The sequence below is a fragment of the Syngnathoides biaculeatus genome, chromosome 23, assembly GCF_019802595.1.
Source record: "Syngnathoides biaculeatus isolate LvHL_M chromosome 23, ASM1980259v1, whole genome shotgun sequence".
Lineage (NCBI taxonomy): Eukaryota > Metazoa > Chordata > Actinopteri > Syngnathiformes > Syngnathidae > Syngnathoides > Syngnathoides biaculeatus.
In genome coordinates, this window is record NC_084662.1 from 5405292 (window position 1) to 5424319 (window position 19028).

Below are 19028 nucleotides of genomic sequence, written 5' to 3' on the forward strand. Positions count from 1 at the left end.
TATTGAACACACAGCATCATTTTGTCCATGGCTGAACTTGGATATTTTGAGCCCACTTCTAACTTAAGAAATCACCTTGGGGTAATTTGCAGTTGTTTTTGCTGTTGCTTTGGCTGTGGATACAGCAACATTAGCACTATTTTATGGGCATGAGTACCTGTAGAACATTATCTTCTCTAGTACGTCCTGTGCTCACTCTCTCTCTCTCTCGTGTACACATACACACACTTTATCAATAAGTCCTGTCAGCAAACAACTTCTTCATTTAGTCATTTTAGTGGAGAAAGCAAACAATGTTTCTGTAAGGCCCTTAGCATATGATCAGTCAATCACTAGCAAATTTATTTTAGTTTTTCAACTCCACTCTAAAAGATACAAAAATAAATGTTGAGTTGAACAAATTCTTGGTTAAAAGTAAATAGTGTAAAAACAATGCATCTTGGTCAAAATTATTTTACATAATAAAAAAAAAAGTTTCATTTGAAGTGGGGTGTGTATACTTTATACTGCATATCCACTATCCGACGACTGCAGCCTTGAGCAGGTGAGATCCGCTGCCGCCACGGCTTGTAAGGCTTCATACTAATTTTCCAGCTCATAAGTCACATCTACAAGCTTGTATTGTGCAATGTTTTTCGGTATGTCATCTCAATCTGTATTCAAATGTATTTATAAATGTACCTGTATATAATAAAACTCCCTACCTCGGAAACTGCCTGCAGCCAGGTTGGCATTGCGAATGAGAATCAGTATTCAATTACATCGAAAAAGGCTCAAGTTTTCAAGGTATCAAAAATATTTGGATTTTTGATTAGCATATAAAGAAGACATTGAAAGCTTGAATCATCCAAGCAAATCAGTCACCTTTTGGTTAAATTCGTCATTTTCAACTCAATAGACTGTGCCTTCGACTTCCGCATTGGTTGCTGGTTGTGCCAATATAAATTAAGCACTATTAACGTTTAAGTCTAGTTTGCCAATCAAACCATAAAAGAAAGTCACATGACCTCGCACAACATCTTCCATTGGGCTTTGCGGATATCAGTATTAATAAATGATCATTGTGCCTATATGGCCACCATTTTGTGAAAGGTGTCATTACCATGAATCTGTCACGATGCGGGGCTCAAGGGTGGACCCAAATGCACAACTCCAGAGACAGCAGACAGTACAGAGGAAACCTTTATTCGGTCCGAGGTCTGAGATCAGGTAGACAGTCCAAACAATTCGTAGTACCAGTACGAATGGGCTTACGAGGGTGGTCAAAGAACAGGCGTGGGTCGGTGCACGGAGGTCAGAAGTCGAGAAAGCAGGAGTGCGGGAACGAGGCATGAAGAGCAACGATCTAGCAGAGTATTAGTCGTCCCCCGGGTCCTATATGTACTGGGTCTAATCAAAGGTCATGAGGCGCAGGTGTGCACCTTCAGATAAGCTGGCCACGCCCAGACCTGGCTGGAATCCAGGAGCATGACAGTACCCCCCCCCTCAACGGCCGGCTCTGGACGGCCCAGGAGCATCAGGGTGAGCCGCGTGAAAGTCCCTGATGAGGGAGCGGTCCACGACGAAGCGGGAGGGGATCCAAGAGCGCTCCTCCGGGCCATATCCCTCCCAGTCCACCAGGTACTGGACCCCCCTTCCTCTGCGACGGGAAGACAGCAACCGGCGCACAGTATACACCAGCCCACCGTCGACCATGCGGGGGGGGGCGGGGGGGATTTGAGCGGAGGAGCTAGCGACGACGTGCGATTCGGGCGAAGTCTGCTGACGTGGAACGTAGGGTGCACCCTCATCGACCTGGGCAGTTTCAACGAGACGGCGACGGGGTTAATAACTTTGGAAACCGGGAACGGGCCAACGAACCTGGGAGCAAGTTTGCGGGATTCCGTCCGCAGCGGGAGATCTTTGGTGGAGAGCCACACTCGCTGTCCCACTCTGAGCTCTGGTGCGGCCCTTCTCTTGCGGTCTGCTGCGGCCTTTTAGGCGCTGCTCATAAGCAGCAGTGTCCTCCGAGCTGCTTCCCAGGTCCGTTTGCAGCGTCGCACCACGGCCAGGGCTGACGGAACTGCGGAGTCTGTGACCAGTGGAGGAAACAGGGACGGAGGGTAGCCATGCACGACATGGAGTGGAGCCATACCTGTTGAAGCGGAGGGTAGAGAATTGTGGGCATACTCCACCCACTTGATGTGCTGGCTCCACGTGCTCTGGTCCCTGGATGCCAGACATCGAAGACCGGTCTCTAATTCCTGGTTAATCCTCTCAGTCTGGCCATTAGACTCTGGGTGATGACCCGATGTCTGACTTGCTGAAGCGCCGATGAGGTTGCAGAACTCCTTCCAGAAACGGGCGCTGAAATGCGGACCCCTGTCCGAAATGATGTCCTGGGGTAGGCCGTGGTAACGGACGACCTCGTCTAATACCAACTGGGCTGTCTGCTTGGCCGACGGGATCTTCGGAAGCGGCACGAAGTGGACCATCTTGGAAAAACGGTCCACTACGGACAGCACCACTGTGTTCCCTTGAGAAGGCGGCAGGCCGGTGACGAAGTCCAGCGCGATGTGTGACCACGGACGAAAGGGGATGGACAGGGGTTGCAACTCACCAACAGGCCGTAGGCGGGAAGTCTTATTGGCAGCACACACCGGGCAGGCGTTGATGAACTCCCTTACGTCCTTGCTGAGGTTAGGCCACCAGAACCTTTGTTCGACCACTGAACGTGTCTTCGCCATACCCGGGTGGCAGACCGTCTTGTTGGTATGGGCCCAGTTGATGACGTCTCCCCGCAGAGATGGGATGACGAACAGGCGGCCCGACGGACAATCCGCAGGTGACGGTGTCTCTCCCAGGGCCTCCTTCACCCGCGACTCGATCGCCCAGGTGAAACCGGCCACGAAGCACCCCGCTGGCAGGATAGTAGCAGTGTCTGAATCCGTGCGCCCTCCCTCGTGGATCCGCGAGAGTGCATCCGGCTTGCCGTTTTTGGAGCCTGGGTGGAAAAACACCTTAAAGTGGAAGCGGGTGAAAAATAGGGCCCACCTGGCCTGACGGGCGTTCAACCTCTTCGCAGACTTCAGGTATTCAAGGTTCTTATGGTCCGTGAAGACAACGAACGGTACTTGCGAGCCCTCCAGCCAGTGCCGCCACTCCTCCAACGCGCTCTTGACCGCCAGCAGTTCCCTATCTCCCACGTCGTAGTTCCTTTCTGCCGGGGTCAACTTTCTAGACAGGAACGCGCACGGGTGGATCCTTCCATCCCTGGGACTCCTCTGCGACAAGACTGCTCCGATTCCTGAATTCGATGCATCCACCTCCACCACAAACTGGTTATCTGGGTCCGGAATAATGAGAACGGGCGCAGTAGTGAAACTTGCCTTGAGCCTGCTGAAGGCCTCCTGGCAGGTCCCGGACCAGTCGAAGAGGGTATGGGGCGAGGTGAGCGAATGCAGAGGAGCGGCCACGGAACTGAAGTTCCTTATGAATTTCCTATAGAAATTGGCAAATCCCAGAAACCTCTGCACGTCCCTCCTGTTGGTGGGGGTAGGCCACTGCAGCACCGCGTCGACCTTCCCTGGATCCATCCGTATCTCTCCCTCAGCCAGGACGAAGCCCAGGAAGGACACAGATGCCCGATGGAACTCACACTTATCCATATTCACGTATAATTGGTGCTGCTGCAGACGCCGGAGCACCTCTCTGACTTGTTGAATGTGAGAGGTTAGGTCTGCTGAAAAGATGAGAATGTCATCCAGATAAACAAAGATAGATCTGTTCAGGAACTCCCGAAGCACGTCGTTAATGAAGTTCTGAAAGACGGCCGGAGCGTTTGTCAGTCCGAAGGGCATCACAAGATACTCATAGTGCCCTGTGGGGGTGTTGAACGCCGTCTTCCACTCATCCCCTTCCCGAATCCGCACCAGATGGTAAGCGCTGCGCAAGTCGAGCTTGGTGAAGATCCGGGCTCCCTGGAGGAGTTCGAATGCTGTAGAGATAAGCGGCAAAGGGTACCTGTTCTTGACTGTGATGTCGTTCAGGCCTCGGTAGTCGATGCAGGGTCGCAGCGTGGAGTCCTTCTTCTTGACAAAAAAAAACCCCGCACCGGCTGGTGAGGATGAGGGGCGAATGAGTCCGGCTGCCAGCGAGTCCTCGATGTAGTCCCTCATGGCCTGATGCTCTGGTCCTGTTAAAGAGAACAGTTTCCCTCTGGGAGGAGAGGTGCCTGGCAGGAGTTCAATCGTGCAGTCGTATGACCGATGTGGCGGCAGAGACTTTGCTTTAGATTCAGAGAAGACCTCCCGTAGGTCATGGTAGCAGGAGGGCACTGCGGTCAGGTCCAGGGCGGTACTAGGTTCTGTTAGCCGAACCGGCGCAACTTGAATACCCCTGTCTCTCCGGACAGCGACACAGCGACTGAGACAGTCCTCTCCCCAAGTCTTGATCTGACCCGTGGTCCAATCTATGTGCGGATTATGTTCTTTGAGCCACGGGCTGCCCAAGATGATGTCGCTACTACGTGCGTCGAAGACATGAAACCTAACACGCTCCGAGTGAGCGTCCGGAAAGCTCATACGTAGCGTCTGAGTGCGATGTGTAACCCGACAAAGGAACTTGCCGTTGGCGGCATAGGCGTGACGAAACCGTTGCGTGGGAAAGGTTGCTGCCCCCAGCTCCTCGACAACGCGGGGATTTATCAGGTTAGCTTCCGACCCAGAATCTATGAAAGCCGTCACAGTGCATGAACGGGAGTCCGTTCCCAAGGTGAGGTGAAGAAGGGACCTCCCTGACCCCGCCGCGGTGTACCGCACACTCAACCGGAGCAGAGATCCTGATGTCAGAGTGCCCTGGTCGAGTCGGGCAGCGGGCGATCAAGTGTTCCAAACGCCCGCAGTAAAAACAGCGTCCCTCTCGTCGCCGACGTAAGCGCTCCTCCGCTGAGCCGCCAAGGCCCTCCACTTGCATGGACTCCGATGAAGCTGACAACACGGGTGGCCGGGAAGCGGAAGCTACCGGACTGCGACTCTCCTTCTCCTCCTCGCTCAGGCCCTCCATCTGTCTCTGCACGGTGAGGCACTGGTCCACCTCGAGGTGACCACGAATCTGCGGGGACAGTCCCTCGTAAAACGCGTCATGGAGGGCTTCCTCATTCCAGCGGCTCTCGGCAGCCCGAATCCGGAACTCAATGGCGTAGTCGGACACGCGGCGACGTCCCTGGCGAATTGTCATGAGCGAGGACGCCGCCTGACGTTCCGGAGCCGCGTACTGGAACACCTGGGTGAGCGCGCAGACGAAGCTCGCCCATGAGCGGCAGGTCTCCGAGTTACGGCTCCACTCGGCGGTGGCCCATGCCTCCGCCCTCCCTGTCATGTGGGAAATGACGAAGGCGATCCGGGAGCGGTCCGTGGGAAAAGCGGACGCTTGCAGCTCAAAGTGGAGATCGCACTGCGCCAGGAAGGGCTTGACGTTACCGGAGTCGCCGGAGAACCGCTCTGGTCGAGAGAGCGGAGTGATGGTGGCACGGAAAGGCACAGGAGCGGCCGCGCTAGCTTGGGAGGCTAGCCACGGTTCCAGCTGGGTGCAGAGCTCCTGGATCTGGTGAGTCATACCCTGGAAAGCAGCCTCTTGGTCACCCAGGCGTTTGCCCTGCACTTGCAGCGCACGGCGAATGGCTTCAGAGTCAGCTGGGTCCATGTTCTGGGGCTAGATCGTTCTGTCACGATGCGGGGCTCAAGGGTGGACCCAAATGCACGACTCCAGAGACAGCAGACAGTACAGAGGAAACCTTTATTCGGTCCGAGGTCTGAGATCAGGTAGACAGTCCAAACAATTCGTAGTACCAGTACGAATGGGCTTACGAGGGTGGTCAAAGAACAGGCGTGGGTCGGTGCACGGAGGTCAGAAGTCGAGAAAGCAGGAGTGCGGGAACGAGGCATGAAGAGCAACGATCTAGCAGAGTATTAGTCGTCCCCCGGGTCCTATATGTACTGGGTCTAATCAAAGGTCATGAGGCGCAGGTGTGCACCTTCAGATAAGCTGGCCACGCCCAGCCCTGGCTAGAATCCAGGAGCATGACAGAAACTTCTGTTCTTTACATTTAGACAAACAAAAAGCTTGCATGTTCTTAGGTATTTGTCTATCACTGTATGCTCAAAGGTGGACATTTCAGCTCACTTATTTGAGAACTTTTTTTTGTCCTAGTCACTCAGTACTTGGGTAATTATTTGACTGTACTTTTAGTCTTACTTGAGTAATTTTATGGGAGGACTACTTTTTACTTGAGTCACATTTTTGTCAGCATAGAGTACTCTTACTTGAGTACGTTTGGCTACTCTACCCACATCTGGAGCGGACATCCTCGATTGCTATTCTTATGTTTAAGCAACATTTTTACTCACAGATCTGCCATATGTCAAGCCAATGTCATATTTATCGTGCTGGTCTTGAACCCTGGTTATGGTCCCAGAGGACCTGCGAAGTGTGTCATCAGTGAGAAGAGTTGAGCTGCTAGTTGGTACGCCTTATATTAATTTACGGAAGCGTAATTATGTGAAATGCAACCTTTTTTTTTTTTTTTTGGTGTGCAGTAATACGCTTCCGTATTAATTGGGAAATATCCCTAAAATGATTAGTTTACGGATGTTAATGTTAACTGTATTGAGTGACGCACCAATATAAGAAACGATGTCACAACACAGAATGAAGTTCAAATAGAGAAATGGACGATAAAAACAGAAAAATATCGCATTTACTATTTTCTTGGAGCATGCATTTGGGATTAGCCATTGAAGTTGATAAAAGTGAAAAATTAAAATAAGCAGGCAATGATTTTAGTTGATTCTTTACCCAAATGAGAGTGCTGAAAGCGGAAGATATCATTCATTTGGCACAGGCATCGGGTGCAGGCGGAGATGCTCATGGCTCAAATTGGAGGCCGGAACAAAAAAAAAAAGCAAAGAAATCATAAATTCATACATCAACATGTACTTGAGCAATGTAAATAAATGTTTATTATTATTTATTTATTTTGCCTTATTGTACTCTTCAGTCTTCCAGTTTTCTTAATTTATGTTCAAATCCCCAAATTTCCCTGCAGGGCCAGGGGAACCAGTTCAGGGTGTACACCGCCTCCAGCCCAATGTCAGCTGGGATTGGCTCCAACACTCCCATAACCCTTGTGAGGATAAGCAGCTCAAGAAATTAATGGATATATGTCTAATATAACATTTGCATTTTGGAACATACCAGTCTGTATTTTTGTTTTAAATTATACTTAAGTAAAGGATTTGAAATCAGTACTTTTATCATCACCAGAGTCCCACTTTAAATGTATTCAAATCAAAATGCATTTAATAGTTTATTTGTGTTTTTCTAGTGTACATAAACGTGTGATAAGTGTCAATTCTGCACAGTTATCATCTTTACAATGGTCATGAGCTCCTGGAGATAGAATATTAGGTGTTGCCCCCCCCCCCCACCTTTAGCTCATGTTTCAACCTCAATTCAGTCACAACTGTCCTCCATAAAGTTGCAACTGTTTTGTGCTTTAAAAAAAAAAAAGCTGACCCCAGGAAAACCTTTAGCAGTTCATTTGAATGGGATAAACTTTTTTTTTTTTTTTTCAAATGAACTGAAACTGGAAAAGACAGATGCCAGACTGACCAGGAAGTAGCAGGCAGCAGGCACACTGACACAACACACTGGAAGCAGAAACTGAGGAAGACACAAAAACAAAGCAAAAAGATCACTGAAGGTAAACTACTTTGGAGACATGTGTAATCATTACAGAATTAGAGAGAATATTCCGATAGAGGGCTCAGTGTGAGCCAGACTTTTCTGGAGGAAATGATGACAAGCAATCTGAATCGAGTGTGCCTTCCTGCAGCTATCTGAGCAGTCCAAGGAGAAAGTTAAAAAAAAAAAAATTAAAAAAATCTTACAACAAGAGCTGAACATTGCAAAAACTGAAGCTACCAAAATCCAAGAACAAAGAAGACTGTGACAAAAACTATGATGCAAATGTACCTTAGGAGACCTTCTTGTTTTGGATCACCACAGCAAGCCTCCAAAGACACTCCAGTGCTGCTCAACGTGTGCTGACAAGAACCTGGAGAAGAGAGATTTTTCTTTTTCATTCTTGTGCCCAACGTCTCCGCACAGTTGCACGTATAAAAGCATTTAGACATAAAACAACCCACCAAAAACGAAAGAATAGAAAAGATTCTTACCTAATGCTTTTGTAGGCTTTCCAAATGGCTTTTACAGCCTGGGAACATGGAGCACAGTGCATAGAAAAAGAGCCGCAGCCAAACGAGGCCAACGTGTGGCTTTGCTGCCACCAAGCTTCACTGTGGGAGAGGTGTTGCTTCCATGAAGCATAACACTTTGTTTTAAACATACCCTTTCTAATTATTGCCCAAAAATATTCAACAATGTATTCATGACAGAAAACATTTTCTTACATGCTGCTGGGAGACCTGAAAATTCTCGGTTGGTTGTTTTTTTTTTTAACTTATTCTGCGCGGAGGGGATTATTGCATGTCAGATTTTCCGTTATCTGTATTTTTCTTAAATACTCCCCACCCAACCACCCCCTGATGACTTTTTTTGCTTTACTCCCTATATTTTAAAACAAATACCTGGACATTGCTTCTCTTATTTTATCAAAATGGGATTATTACTAATACTCATTACTGCATTAAACTGCCACTGATGAAGACAATGTAAATAGAGTGAGGTAAAGTCAACTTTATACATATATATATTTTTTATTTTCCAGCTCTTACAGTGAAGAAAATAAGTATTTGAACAATGTGCTATATTGCAACTTTTCCCACATAGAAATCATCGAGGGGTCTGAAATTTTCATTGTAGGGGCATGTCCACTGTGAGAGAGAGAATCTAAAAAGAAAAATCCAGAATTCACAATGTATGATTTTTTTTTAATGATTTGTGTGATACAGCTGCAAATAAGTATTTGAACTCCTGTCTATCAGCTATAATTCTGACCCTCAAACATCTGTTAGTCCGCCTTCGTCATGGTCCTACCGGTCCAGCCCTGGCTGTGCAGGTCCCCTGCACACCTACGTCTTATTAGCTATAATGAACCCTAGTGTATATATAGGACCCAGCGGACGGTCTGGTTTTGCCAGATCGTTGCCTTCCATGCCTCGTTCTGGCACTTCCGCATTCCTGATCCTGAACCCCTGTGTACCGACCTTCGCCTGTCCTCCGACCAACCCCGTAAGCCTGACGCTCCTGATGCTACTGCTCACCCTGACTGACTCTCCGGCATATGACATTGGAACGAATAAAGATCTTCATTTAACTGCCTTCCTCTCTACCGAGTCGTGCATTTGGGTCCACCGTAGCATTCTGGTTATGACAGAACGATCTGGCCACGACACATGGACCCAGCCGACTCAGAAGCAATCCGCTGCTCATTGCAGATCCAAGGCAGACGCCTGGCCGAGTAGGAGACTGCTCTTCAGGTGACTAACCAGAGGCTTCACGAGATCTGTGCCCGATTAGAGCCATGGCTAGCTTCCCAGGCTAGCACCGCTAACGCCAAGCCGATGGCAGCCCCCACGGTTCCTACCTCAGTCCAGGCCGCTCCGACTACCCCACCAGTCGTGGAGTTTCAGCAGTTCGAAGCCACACCTCTCTCCCGGCCCGAACACTTTTCCAGCGACTCAGGGAACATCAAACCCTTTCTCGCCCAGTGAGATCTTCACTTTGAGCTACGGGGCTCCGGCTTCACGGCAGACCGCGCACGAATTGCCTTTGTCGAATGCCACATGACGGGAAGAGCAGAGGTGTGGGCCATGGCAGAGTGGAGTCGCAACTCCGGAACATGCCACTCCTGGACGTCCTTTGTATGCGCGATGATGCAGGTATTCCAGTATGCCTCGACGTTGATCATGTTACGACGCGGACAGCGTCGCGTGGCCAATTACGCCATCGAGTTTTGCATCAGAACAGCTGAAAGTTGATGTAATGAGGATGCGCTTCTCGACGCCTTCTTCCAAGGGCTCTCACCGCAAATCCGCAGCCACTTCATTGCCATGGACCTGCCTACCTCCCTGGATTCACTAATCGCCCTAGCTCTCAAGATCGACCAGAGCCTAGCGATCCAGGGACAAGTGGACGCGCTACTCGAAGGAGAGCAGGGTGCATCTGCCCCGCCGGTTTCCCTACTGCCGACGCCCACATCCGCGACAGAGCTGATGCAGGTTGAGGGACTCGAGGGTCCGGCAGAGGAACGACTGCGACGTCGGTGAGAGGGACGATGCTTCTACTGTGGACGCCTGGGTCACCTAGTAGCCCACTGTCCGATCAGGCACAAGCGCTCCGCCCTCAAGATCACGACTCCGGTGAGCGTGAATCACACGGCGGCGGGATCGAGTCAAGCACTGCTTCGAGTCACCTTGAGCACGGGGGGCTGCACTTATTCCGCCACAGCCTTTATTGACTCGGGATCGGACGTGAACCTGATTAATCCATGGGTAGTTGAGGCCTTGGGCGCTGTGACTTTTCAGATGCAGCGGTTCCGCAGCCAATGGTAAATTCCTTTGCCGAGTAATTTACCGTACTCAATCTCTGAGGATGACATTTCTGGTCGCTCACACCGAGAAAATAAGTTTCCATGTATTCAACTCGCGGAGCACCGACATAATCTTGGGCAGTCCCTGGCTTAACAGACACAACCCACACATTGACTGGACCACCGGTCAAATCAGGGCATGGGCCAAATAATGTAGTAATGTGTGTTTTGGGACTCTAGAAGAGAGGAGTTTATAGATCGCACCCGTCAATTTGCAGGAATCGAAGTCCGTACCAGAGTTACCAGCAGTGCCGTCCTGTTATCAGGTCCTCAAGGACGTTTTCTCAGAGGGTAAGGCCAAATCCCTTCCGCCGCACCGCCCGTACGATTGTGCTATCGAGATGTTGCCCGGCACCTCCCCCCAACGAGGGAGGCCCTTTTCATGAACAGGACCAGAACACCAAGCCATGAAGGAGTACGTGGAGGAGTCTCTCTCAGCAGGACTCATCCGACCATCATCATCACTGGCTGGAGCAGGATTCTTCTTTGTCAAGAAGAAGGACACCTCGTTATGGCCTGTATTGATTACAGGGGACTTAATGACATCACCATCAAGAACAGGTACCCTCTTCCCCTAATTGCTACCCCATTCAAACTGATTCACTGGTCCCGGATCTTCACCAAGTTGGATTTACGAAATGCGTACAATCTGGTACGCATCAGACAAGGGGACGAGTGGAAGACGCCCTTTAATACACCAACAGGCCACAGTGAGTACCTGGTGATGCCGTTTGGCTTGACAAACGTGCCAGCGGTGTTTCAGAATTTTATTAATGATGTGCTACAGGAGAGACTGAACAAAAAGGTGTTCGTTTACCTCGTCGACATTCTGATCTTTTCCCCGGATGAAGCTTCCCACATCGAGCACGTCAGGGAAGTGCTGCAGCAATTGCTTTCACATAATCTATATGTCAAGATGGAGAAGTGCAAGTTCCACCGACCTTCCGTCACATTCCTGGGATCCATTGTGGCTGAGGGACAGATTTGCATGGATCCCAGTAAGGTCAACTCTCTTCTCCCATGGCCCACTCCCACCAATCGCAGGGAGGTGCAGAGGTTCATCGGATTCGCCAACTTCTACCGCAAGTTCATCAGGAACTTCAGTTCCATTGCTGCCCCCTTGCACGCCCTCACTTCAGCCTGCAACTCATTCGAGTGGGATGGGACCTGCCAGGAAGCCTTCGATAAACTTAGGTCGAGATTCACCACAGCTCCTATCTTCATCATGCCGGATCCAGAGAGGCAGTTTGTGGTGGAGAACTCAGGAATGGGAGCAGTACTCTCCCAGAGATGTGCAAAAGATGGAAGAATTCACCCGTGCGCCTTCTTGTCTAAAAGACTGACTCTGGCAGAGCGGAATTATGATGTGGGCGATCGCAAATTACTGGCAGTCAAAACGGCACTGGGGGAATGGAGACACTGGCTGGAGGGATCACAAATGCCATTTCTGGTTCTTACGGACAATAAGAACCTGGAGTACCTGAGGACCGCCAAGAGACTGAATGCTTGTCAGGCCACGTGGACACTCTTTTTCACTCGCTTTTGGTTCACTCTGTCCTTTCGTCCAGGCTCAAAGAATGGCAAACCAGACACACTATCTCGGATCCATGAAGGGGAGCGAACGGAGTCCGTGAGTGTTCCAATACTTCTGGGTTCACGTGGGAGGTTGAGACACGGGTAAAGGAGGCTTTTCAGGAACTCTCCAGGCCCAGCCAAATGTCCTCCCGGCCGTCTGTTCGTGGATCCTTCGCTACGAGGAGAGGTCATTGATTGGGCCCAAACAAACAAGACCGTCTTCCACACTGGCATGGTGAAGACCCACTCAGTAGTGGAACAACTGTTTTGGTGGCCAAAACTGGGGAAGAACGTAAGGGAGTATGTCAACGCGTGCTCGATCTGTATGGCCAAGAAGACCTCTGGGTGAGCTACAGCCACTACCAATTCCCTCTCGTCCCTGGTCACACATTTCCCGAAACTTCTTTAAAAATTTATCCTGCTCCCAGCGAAACACAGTAGTACTCTCAGTCATCGATCGGTTTTTGGTCCATTTTGTCCCAGCTCCTAAGATTCTGTCCGCTAAGCAGACGGCCGAGCTACTACTAGACAAAGTCGTCCGCTGTCATGGCCTGCCAGTGGATGCAGCATTGGACAGACGACCACAATTCGCATCTCGATTCTGGAAGGAGTTCTGCACCCTCATCGGGGCAAAAGTAAGCCTCACTTCAGGCCATCACCCAGAGTCCAATGGCCAAACAGAAAGAATAAATCAGGACCTGGAGACCGGTCTACGCTGTCTGGCATTGCATGATCACAGCACTTGGAGCCAGCACCGCGGTTGGGTGGAGTATGCCCACAACTCTCTGCCTTCCACCTCTACAGGTATGGCTCAATTCCACATTGTTCATGGTTACCCTCCCTCTCTGTGGCCACTGACTCCACGTTGCCATCCACATTGGCAGTGGTGAGACACTGCAAGCGGACCTGGGAAATAGCCCGAAAGACACTAATACGAATGGACAGCTCCTACAAATCCGCAGGGGACCTCAAGAGAAGAAGGGCACCGGCGTTCAAGGTGAGACAACTCGTATGGTTGTCCACTAAGGATCTTCTGCTGCGGACGGAGTCAAGCAAGCTAGGTCGCAGGTTCGTGGATCCCTTTCCTATCACTAAGATCATTAACCCTGTCGCTGTTTATTTGAAACTACCCAAATCGATGAGGGTTCATCCCACGTTCCATGTAAGCTGTCTTCGACCAACTCATCCATCGCCATTAGTCGTCCGACCAACCCCGTAAGCTTGACGCTTCTGATACTACTGCTCGCCCTGACTGACTCTGGCATTCGATATTGGAACAAATAAAGATATTCCTTTAACTGCCTTCCTGTCTACCGAGTCGTGCATTTCCGTCCGCCCTAGCATTCTGGTTATTCTGGTCATTCTGGTCTTGAAAAGCCCACCTCCACTCCATGTATCATCTTGAATCAGATGCACCTGTGTGAGGTCGTTAGCTGCATTACGACACCTGTCCACCCCATACAATCAGTAAGACTCCAACTTATAACATGGCCAAGATCAAATAATTGTTCAAAGACACCAGAGACAAAATTGTACAACTCCACATGGCTGGAAAGGGCTATGGAGAAATTGCCAAGCAGCTGGGTGAAACACGGTCCACTGTTGGAGCAATCATTAGGAAATGGAAGAAGCCAAACATGACGGTCAATCTCAATCGGAGTAAAGCCCCATGCAAGATATCACCTTGTGGGGTCTCAATGATCATTAGAAAGATGAGGAATCAGCCCAGGACTACACGACAGGACTTGGTCAATGACCTGAAAAGAGCTGGGACCACCGTTACCAAGGTGACTCTTGGTAATACACTAAGACGTCATGGTTTGAAATCATGCATGGCAACCGTGTTTGGAGGAAGACTGAATGATGAGTTCTATCCCAAGAACACCATCCCTGCTCTGAAGTATAGGGGTGGTAGCATCATGCTTTGGGGGTGTTTTTTCTGCACATGGGACAGGACAACTGCAATGTATTAAGGAAAGGATGACCGCGGCCATGTATTGTGAAATTTTGGGGAACAACCTCTTTCCCTCAGTCAGAGCATTGAAGATGAGTCGTGGCTGGGTCTTTCAACATGACAATGACCCGAAGCACACAGCCAGGAAAACCAAGGAGTGGCTCCGTAAGAAGCACATCACGGTTCTGGCGTGGCCTGGCCAGTCTCCTGACCTGAACCCAATAGAAAATTTTTGGAGGGAGCTGAAACTCCGTGTTTCTCAGCGACAGCCCAGAAACTTGTCTAATCTAGAGAAGATCTGTGTGGAGGAGTGGGCCAAAATCCCTCCTGCAGAGTGTGCAAATCTGGTGAACAACTACAGGAAACGTTTGATCTCTGTAATTGCAAACAGAGGCTACTGTACCAAATATTAACATTGGTTTTCTCAGATGTTTGAATAGTCATTTGCAGGTGTATCACACAAATAATTCATTAGAAAGTCATACATTGTGATTTCCAGATTTTTCGATTTAGGTTATCACTCTCACAGTGGACATGCACCTTCGATGAAAATTTCAGACCCCTCCACGATTTCTAAGTGGGAGAACTTGCAAAAATAGCAGGGTGTTCAAATACTTGTTTTCTTCACTGTTCTTGCGGAGTGACATCTCAGCCCATAGAAAATCGTTCTTAGGGCCACTTATATCATCTTTAAGGGCCACTGTCATGAAATGCATGATTTTTAGTATATTAATGAAAAACGGCAGCTGATGTGGATCCATGCGATTTTTTTTTTTTTTTTTTTTTTTTTTTCCTCCACCACAAAACATAATTTTGACATAGAGCTTTTTGTAACTCCTGCCATGAAAATCCTATTGGGGGATTTGTTTTCGAGAAGAAGCAGGACCGCCCTCAAGTAGCCTCGTTTGTTGCTATTAGTTTTACCTCCGGGAAGGTAGCTCGTTGTTCCTTCGTGTTAGCCAAAATTCCGGCTCGCTGCATTGCTGGACATTGCTTGAACACTCGGGAGAATGGAATTACCCTTCATAAGTTTGCAAGACACCCGGTTCGGTGTGAAAAAATAAATTGCACGGGTGCATAGGACGAGAGCTTTGTGTGTTCCAAATGACAGGCAAGTGTGTATACAGCTACTAAAAAAATAATAATACTTTGGGGCGAACCAATGTAATCGGTCTCTCATAACATAACAAAAGATCCGCGTACGCATGACTGCCGTGCTAATGTGTTGATGTGTCTGATGGCATCGACCTCACCGGCAAAGGCTGCTGCGTGCCTCGCCAGCAAAGGAAGAACTTTGCCGACAATGCCGCACTCAGCCGCGTGCGCTGACAACGCCATAAAGGGCCCCGGCTCGATGGTGTTGTTCATCGTGGACGGCGGCAGCTTTGAACTATGCCCTAAAGCAGCCTGGCTCGGATCCGTGATAAGCCACATCAGTGCCGAAAATGAGCCACACTTGCCAAGGCGCCGCGTCCGCCGGTCACGGCTTTGGCGAAGGCTGCACGTTGGGCTCGCAGACAGTGGTGGCTCTGAAGAACGCTGCCACAATGCCGCACACAGCCGCGTGCGACGACAACGCCGTAAAGCCCCCAGCTCGACAGTGTTTTTAATCGCGTACAGTGGCGGCTATGAACAACGCTCTAAAGCAGCCCGGCTCGGCTCCGTGATAAGTCACTTCGGCACGAAAATGAGTCACACTGGCCGGCTGCGATGAGCTGCGATGGCTCATCTCCGCCGCGGAAGTGGATTGGACGGGGAGGCGGTTTGCCCGTGATCGCATATCATCTGAATATTGCCCGAAACAATACGGTAATATTGCCCCCGTCTCTTCACTCGGTTGTGAGATGTTCTCTTCTTCAAAAAGAGCTTGTGTCAGAAGGGGCGTGTTCGTCTCCCATAGTTAGGCCCACCGCGTGTTTTCATTGGCGAATGTCCGGGTGACATCATGGACAGAGGATGTAGCCAGTATGGTGACCACTTGGATGTTGTAGAATGACACTTCTGCAACTTTGCGCAAGGATGACGCGCTCTGCGCTCATGTTTATTTTTTCGTATAGACACTAAAGTGAATAATGTTATGTATTTTTCATTGCAATATCTATTTTAGAATGTTTATAGGGATGACACTTCACCGTTAACGCAATTTCGGTGACTCTGGTGAATATCAAGGAAGACAAACGTATGGTCCTCGTATGTTCTGTTCCTCATTGTAAAAATCAATTAATTGAATGCATTATTATTACTACTACGATATTTTTTAAGTCCACATACTCTCTGGCAGGCAACTTCAGAGGCTGGAAGGGACAAATGATTGTCAGAGACGATATAGATGAATGAGGTTCGAAGACCTAAGTGATCAACAATTTTTCACTTGCTCTTTATCTCTTAAATCAAGCTATACTGCTAATGTTCAATGCTCCAGTAAAGCAGGTTCTCTCCCACAGGTACGACGTCATGCAAGAGTATTTGGATCGCTCTTTTAAACAAGAAGCCAGATCGACTAGACGGGATTGAAGTCGGCCAGCGTGGACATCCCATTTGCCCTGGGGGTTGCTGTTCTTTATTTGCAGCTGTATCACACAAATAAATCGTTAAAAAAAATCATACATTTTGATTTCAGGATTTTTCTTTTTAGATTATCTCTCTTACAGTGGACATGCACCTATGATGAAAATTTCAGACCCCTCCATGATTTGTAAGTGGGAGAACTTGCAATATAGCTGGGTGTTCAAATACTTATTTTCTTCACTGTATAATTACCTAATTTTGAATTATTTTAATCAATTTGCATTGTTAGCAAAGAAATTCAAATCCATTGTTTAAAGGCAGACAATCAAGCATCTAGTTTTTGACATGTGTTGTGATTTTTTTTTTTTTTTTTTTTTTTTTTCCTTAGTGCTATGTCAGTTCAAATCAGCCTCGTGACACCGCTGGCTGGTGTGCTACCCAACATCGTCGCTACGCCTCAATCACTGTGAGAATCACAAGAGCACGTTTGTGCCGATAATCTGAGCCATGCAAATCAATCAACTAGCCAGCACCTCCGTCATGCATCAATTTACCCGTCAAATTGTAAATTGCGGCCGGGGTTCAGTTTCCTTTCATAGCGGTATTACTGTCTACAGTGGTAGCGAAGAAGGCTAAAATAATAATATAGAACATTGACTATGTTTTTGCAATCGGTCTGTCTTGCTCAAATGAGAATGAGCGATTGATTCCTCTAAAGTATTTGTGCCTGTATGGTTAAAAAAGAAAAAATTAAATGCAAGAAAATATTTAGTTAGTTCGTACTTTTTTTACTTGCATTTACCAGTAAGTACAGAATCTATGGATGGCCATTCCTGCTAGTAAACCCAGCAAAAATGACAACAACATATAGCCATGAAAAGAATAAAAATTCCTAGACAGAAAGCCCCTTTCTTAAAACTTATAAGCATTTGTTTGTTTGTTTTGTATTACACGTACTTGGACTTCTACTTGGTACTAACAGAATGTCTATTTCCACCATGATGCAACTGTTTTAATCTCATGCTTTGGATTTTAAGGAATGGTATTCTTCACCTGCCTGTTTTTGGTAAGAAAGAAGAGAATTGTTGTTAGTAGACACCTGGACTCTCTATCTTTAAAAACCAAAGACCGAGTCCCAAGCCTTGGGGTTCTGATTGATTCCGACCTGACTTTCAACAAACATACCAAATCAATCACAAAAACTGCCTCTACCATCTGAAAAACATATCTAGAGTGAAGTCTTGTATATGTCAAGCAGACAGACCAGCAAAAGCTCATCCATGCTTTTATCTCAAGTAGACTTGACTACTGCCATGGTCTTCTGACTGGACTCCCCAAAAAGAGTATTAAACAGCTGCAGCTCGTTCAGAATGCTGCAGCTTGCGTTCTGACCAAAACAAAGCGGTCAGAGCATATAACTCCAAGCCTAAAGTCCTTGCGCTGGGTTCCAGTCAGCTTTAGAATAGATTTTAAAATTCTGTAACTGGTCTGTAAATCACTCAATGATTTAAGGCCTGAATACATGAAATAAATGCTTACGGAATACAAACCCAGTAGAGCTCTGAGATCGACTGACTCAGGTCAAATAGTGGAGCGCAGAGTCCAAAGCAAACATGGTGAAGCAGCATTTCGCTGTTTTGCTCCACACAAATGGAATATGTTGCTAACAGAGGTGAGGTCAGCCCTAAATATGAATGTTTTTAAATCCAGGTTGAAAACTCTTCTTTTTTCTCATGCTTTTTAGAATATATCCACTTTTTGATCGTATTGCTTTCACTGTATGCAGTTTAAATTGTCTTTTTTTTTATATTGTTTATTTTTATTGGTTTTATCCCATTTTAAATGTTTTATCTCTTTGTTTTCAAATGCCTTTAATCATGTAAAGCACATTGAGTTACCTTCTGTATGAAATGCACTATACAAATAAATTTGCTTTTCTTTGCTTAAAACGAATGACTTTAAGGATTGTTTTTCCCTTGTTTTTTTTTTTTTTTTCAAAGCCCAGCAAGGCCACAGACCTGAAGATGGCCCCGCACAACATGATCCATGTTTGTGACTTTTTCTACTTGACATTGTCTTTTGATTTGATTTATTTCATGTTATGTGGACTTGTGTCCTGCTGGCGCCTTCCTCATCTGATTGTCAATTATCGTCTCCACGGGGTCTCGTCAGCCCCTGTCAACCAATGGACCTTTCCGACCTCTCAATCACTCATACAATAATAGCCAATCAGATAGCCGCATTGTCTTAACCCTGGCTTGACACTCCCCTGCCGCCATGTTGTCCCACAAGCAATACTGCTTTTCAGTAGCATGCGCTTGGAAAAATTAAGATTATGAAGAAAATGGTCCTCAGATGTGCATGGGGAACGTGCAATTCTGATGAAAGATATAGTTCTAG

At 47.9% G+C, this 19028-nt stretch overlaps 1 protein-coding gene across 2 annotated transcripts in view; it reads right to left on the bottom strand.

Moving 5' to 3' along the window:
• The window catches only part of LOC133496165 (toll-like receptor 5), a 43382-nt gene that overhangs the window by 12741 nt on the left and 11613 nt on the right, over window positions 1-19028 (bottom strand). For both annotated transcript variants that reach the window (XM_061811370.1, XM_061811373.1), the window contains exons 2-3: window positions 8014-8095; window positions 7651-7701 (exon numbers count right to left, since the gene is read on the bottom strand). In XM_061811370.1, coding sequence (XP_061667354.1) covers window positions 7651-7701; window positions 8014-8095 — 133 coding nt within the window. The remainder of the gene's footprint in view (window positions 1-7650; window positions 7702-8013; window positions 8096-19028) is intronic.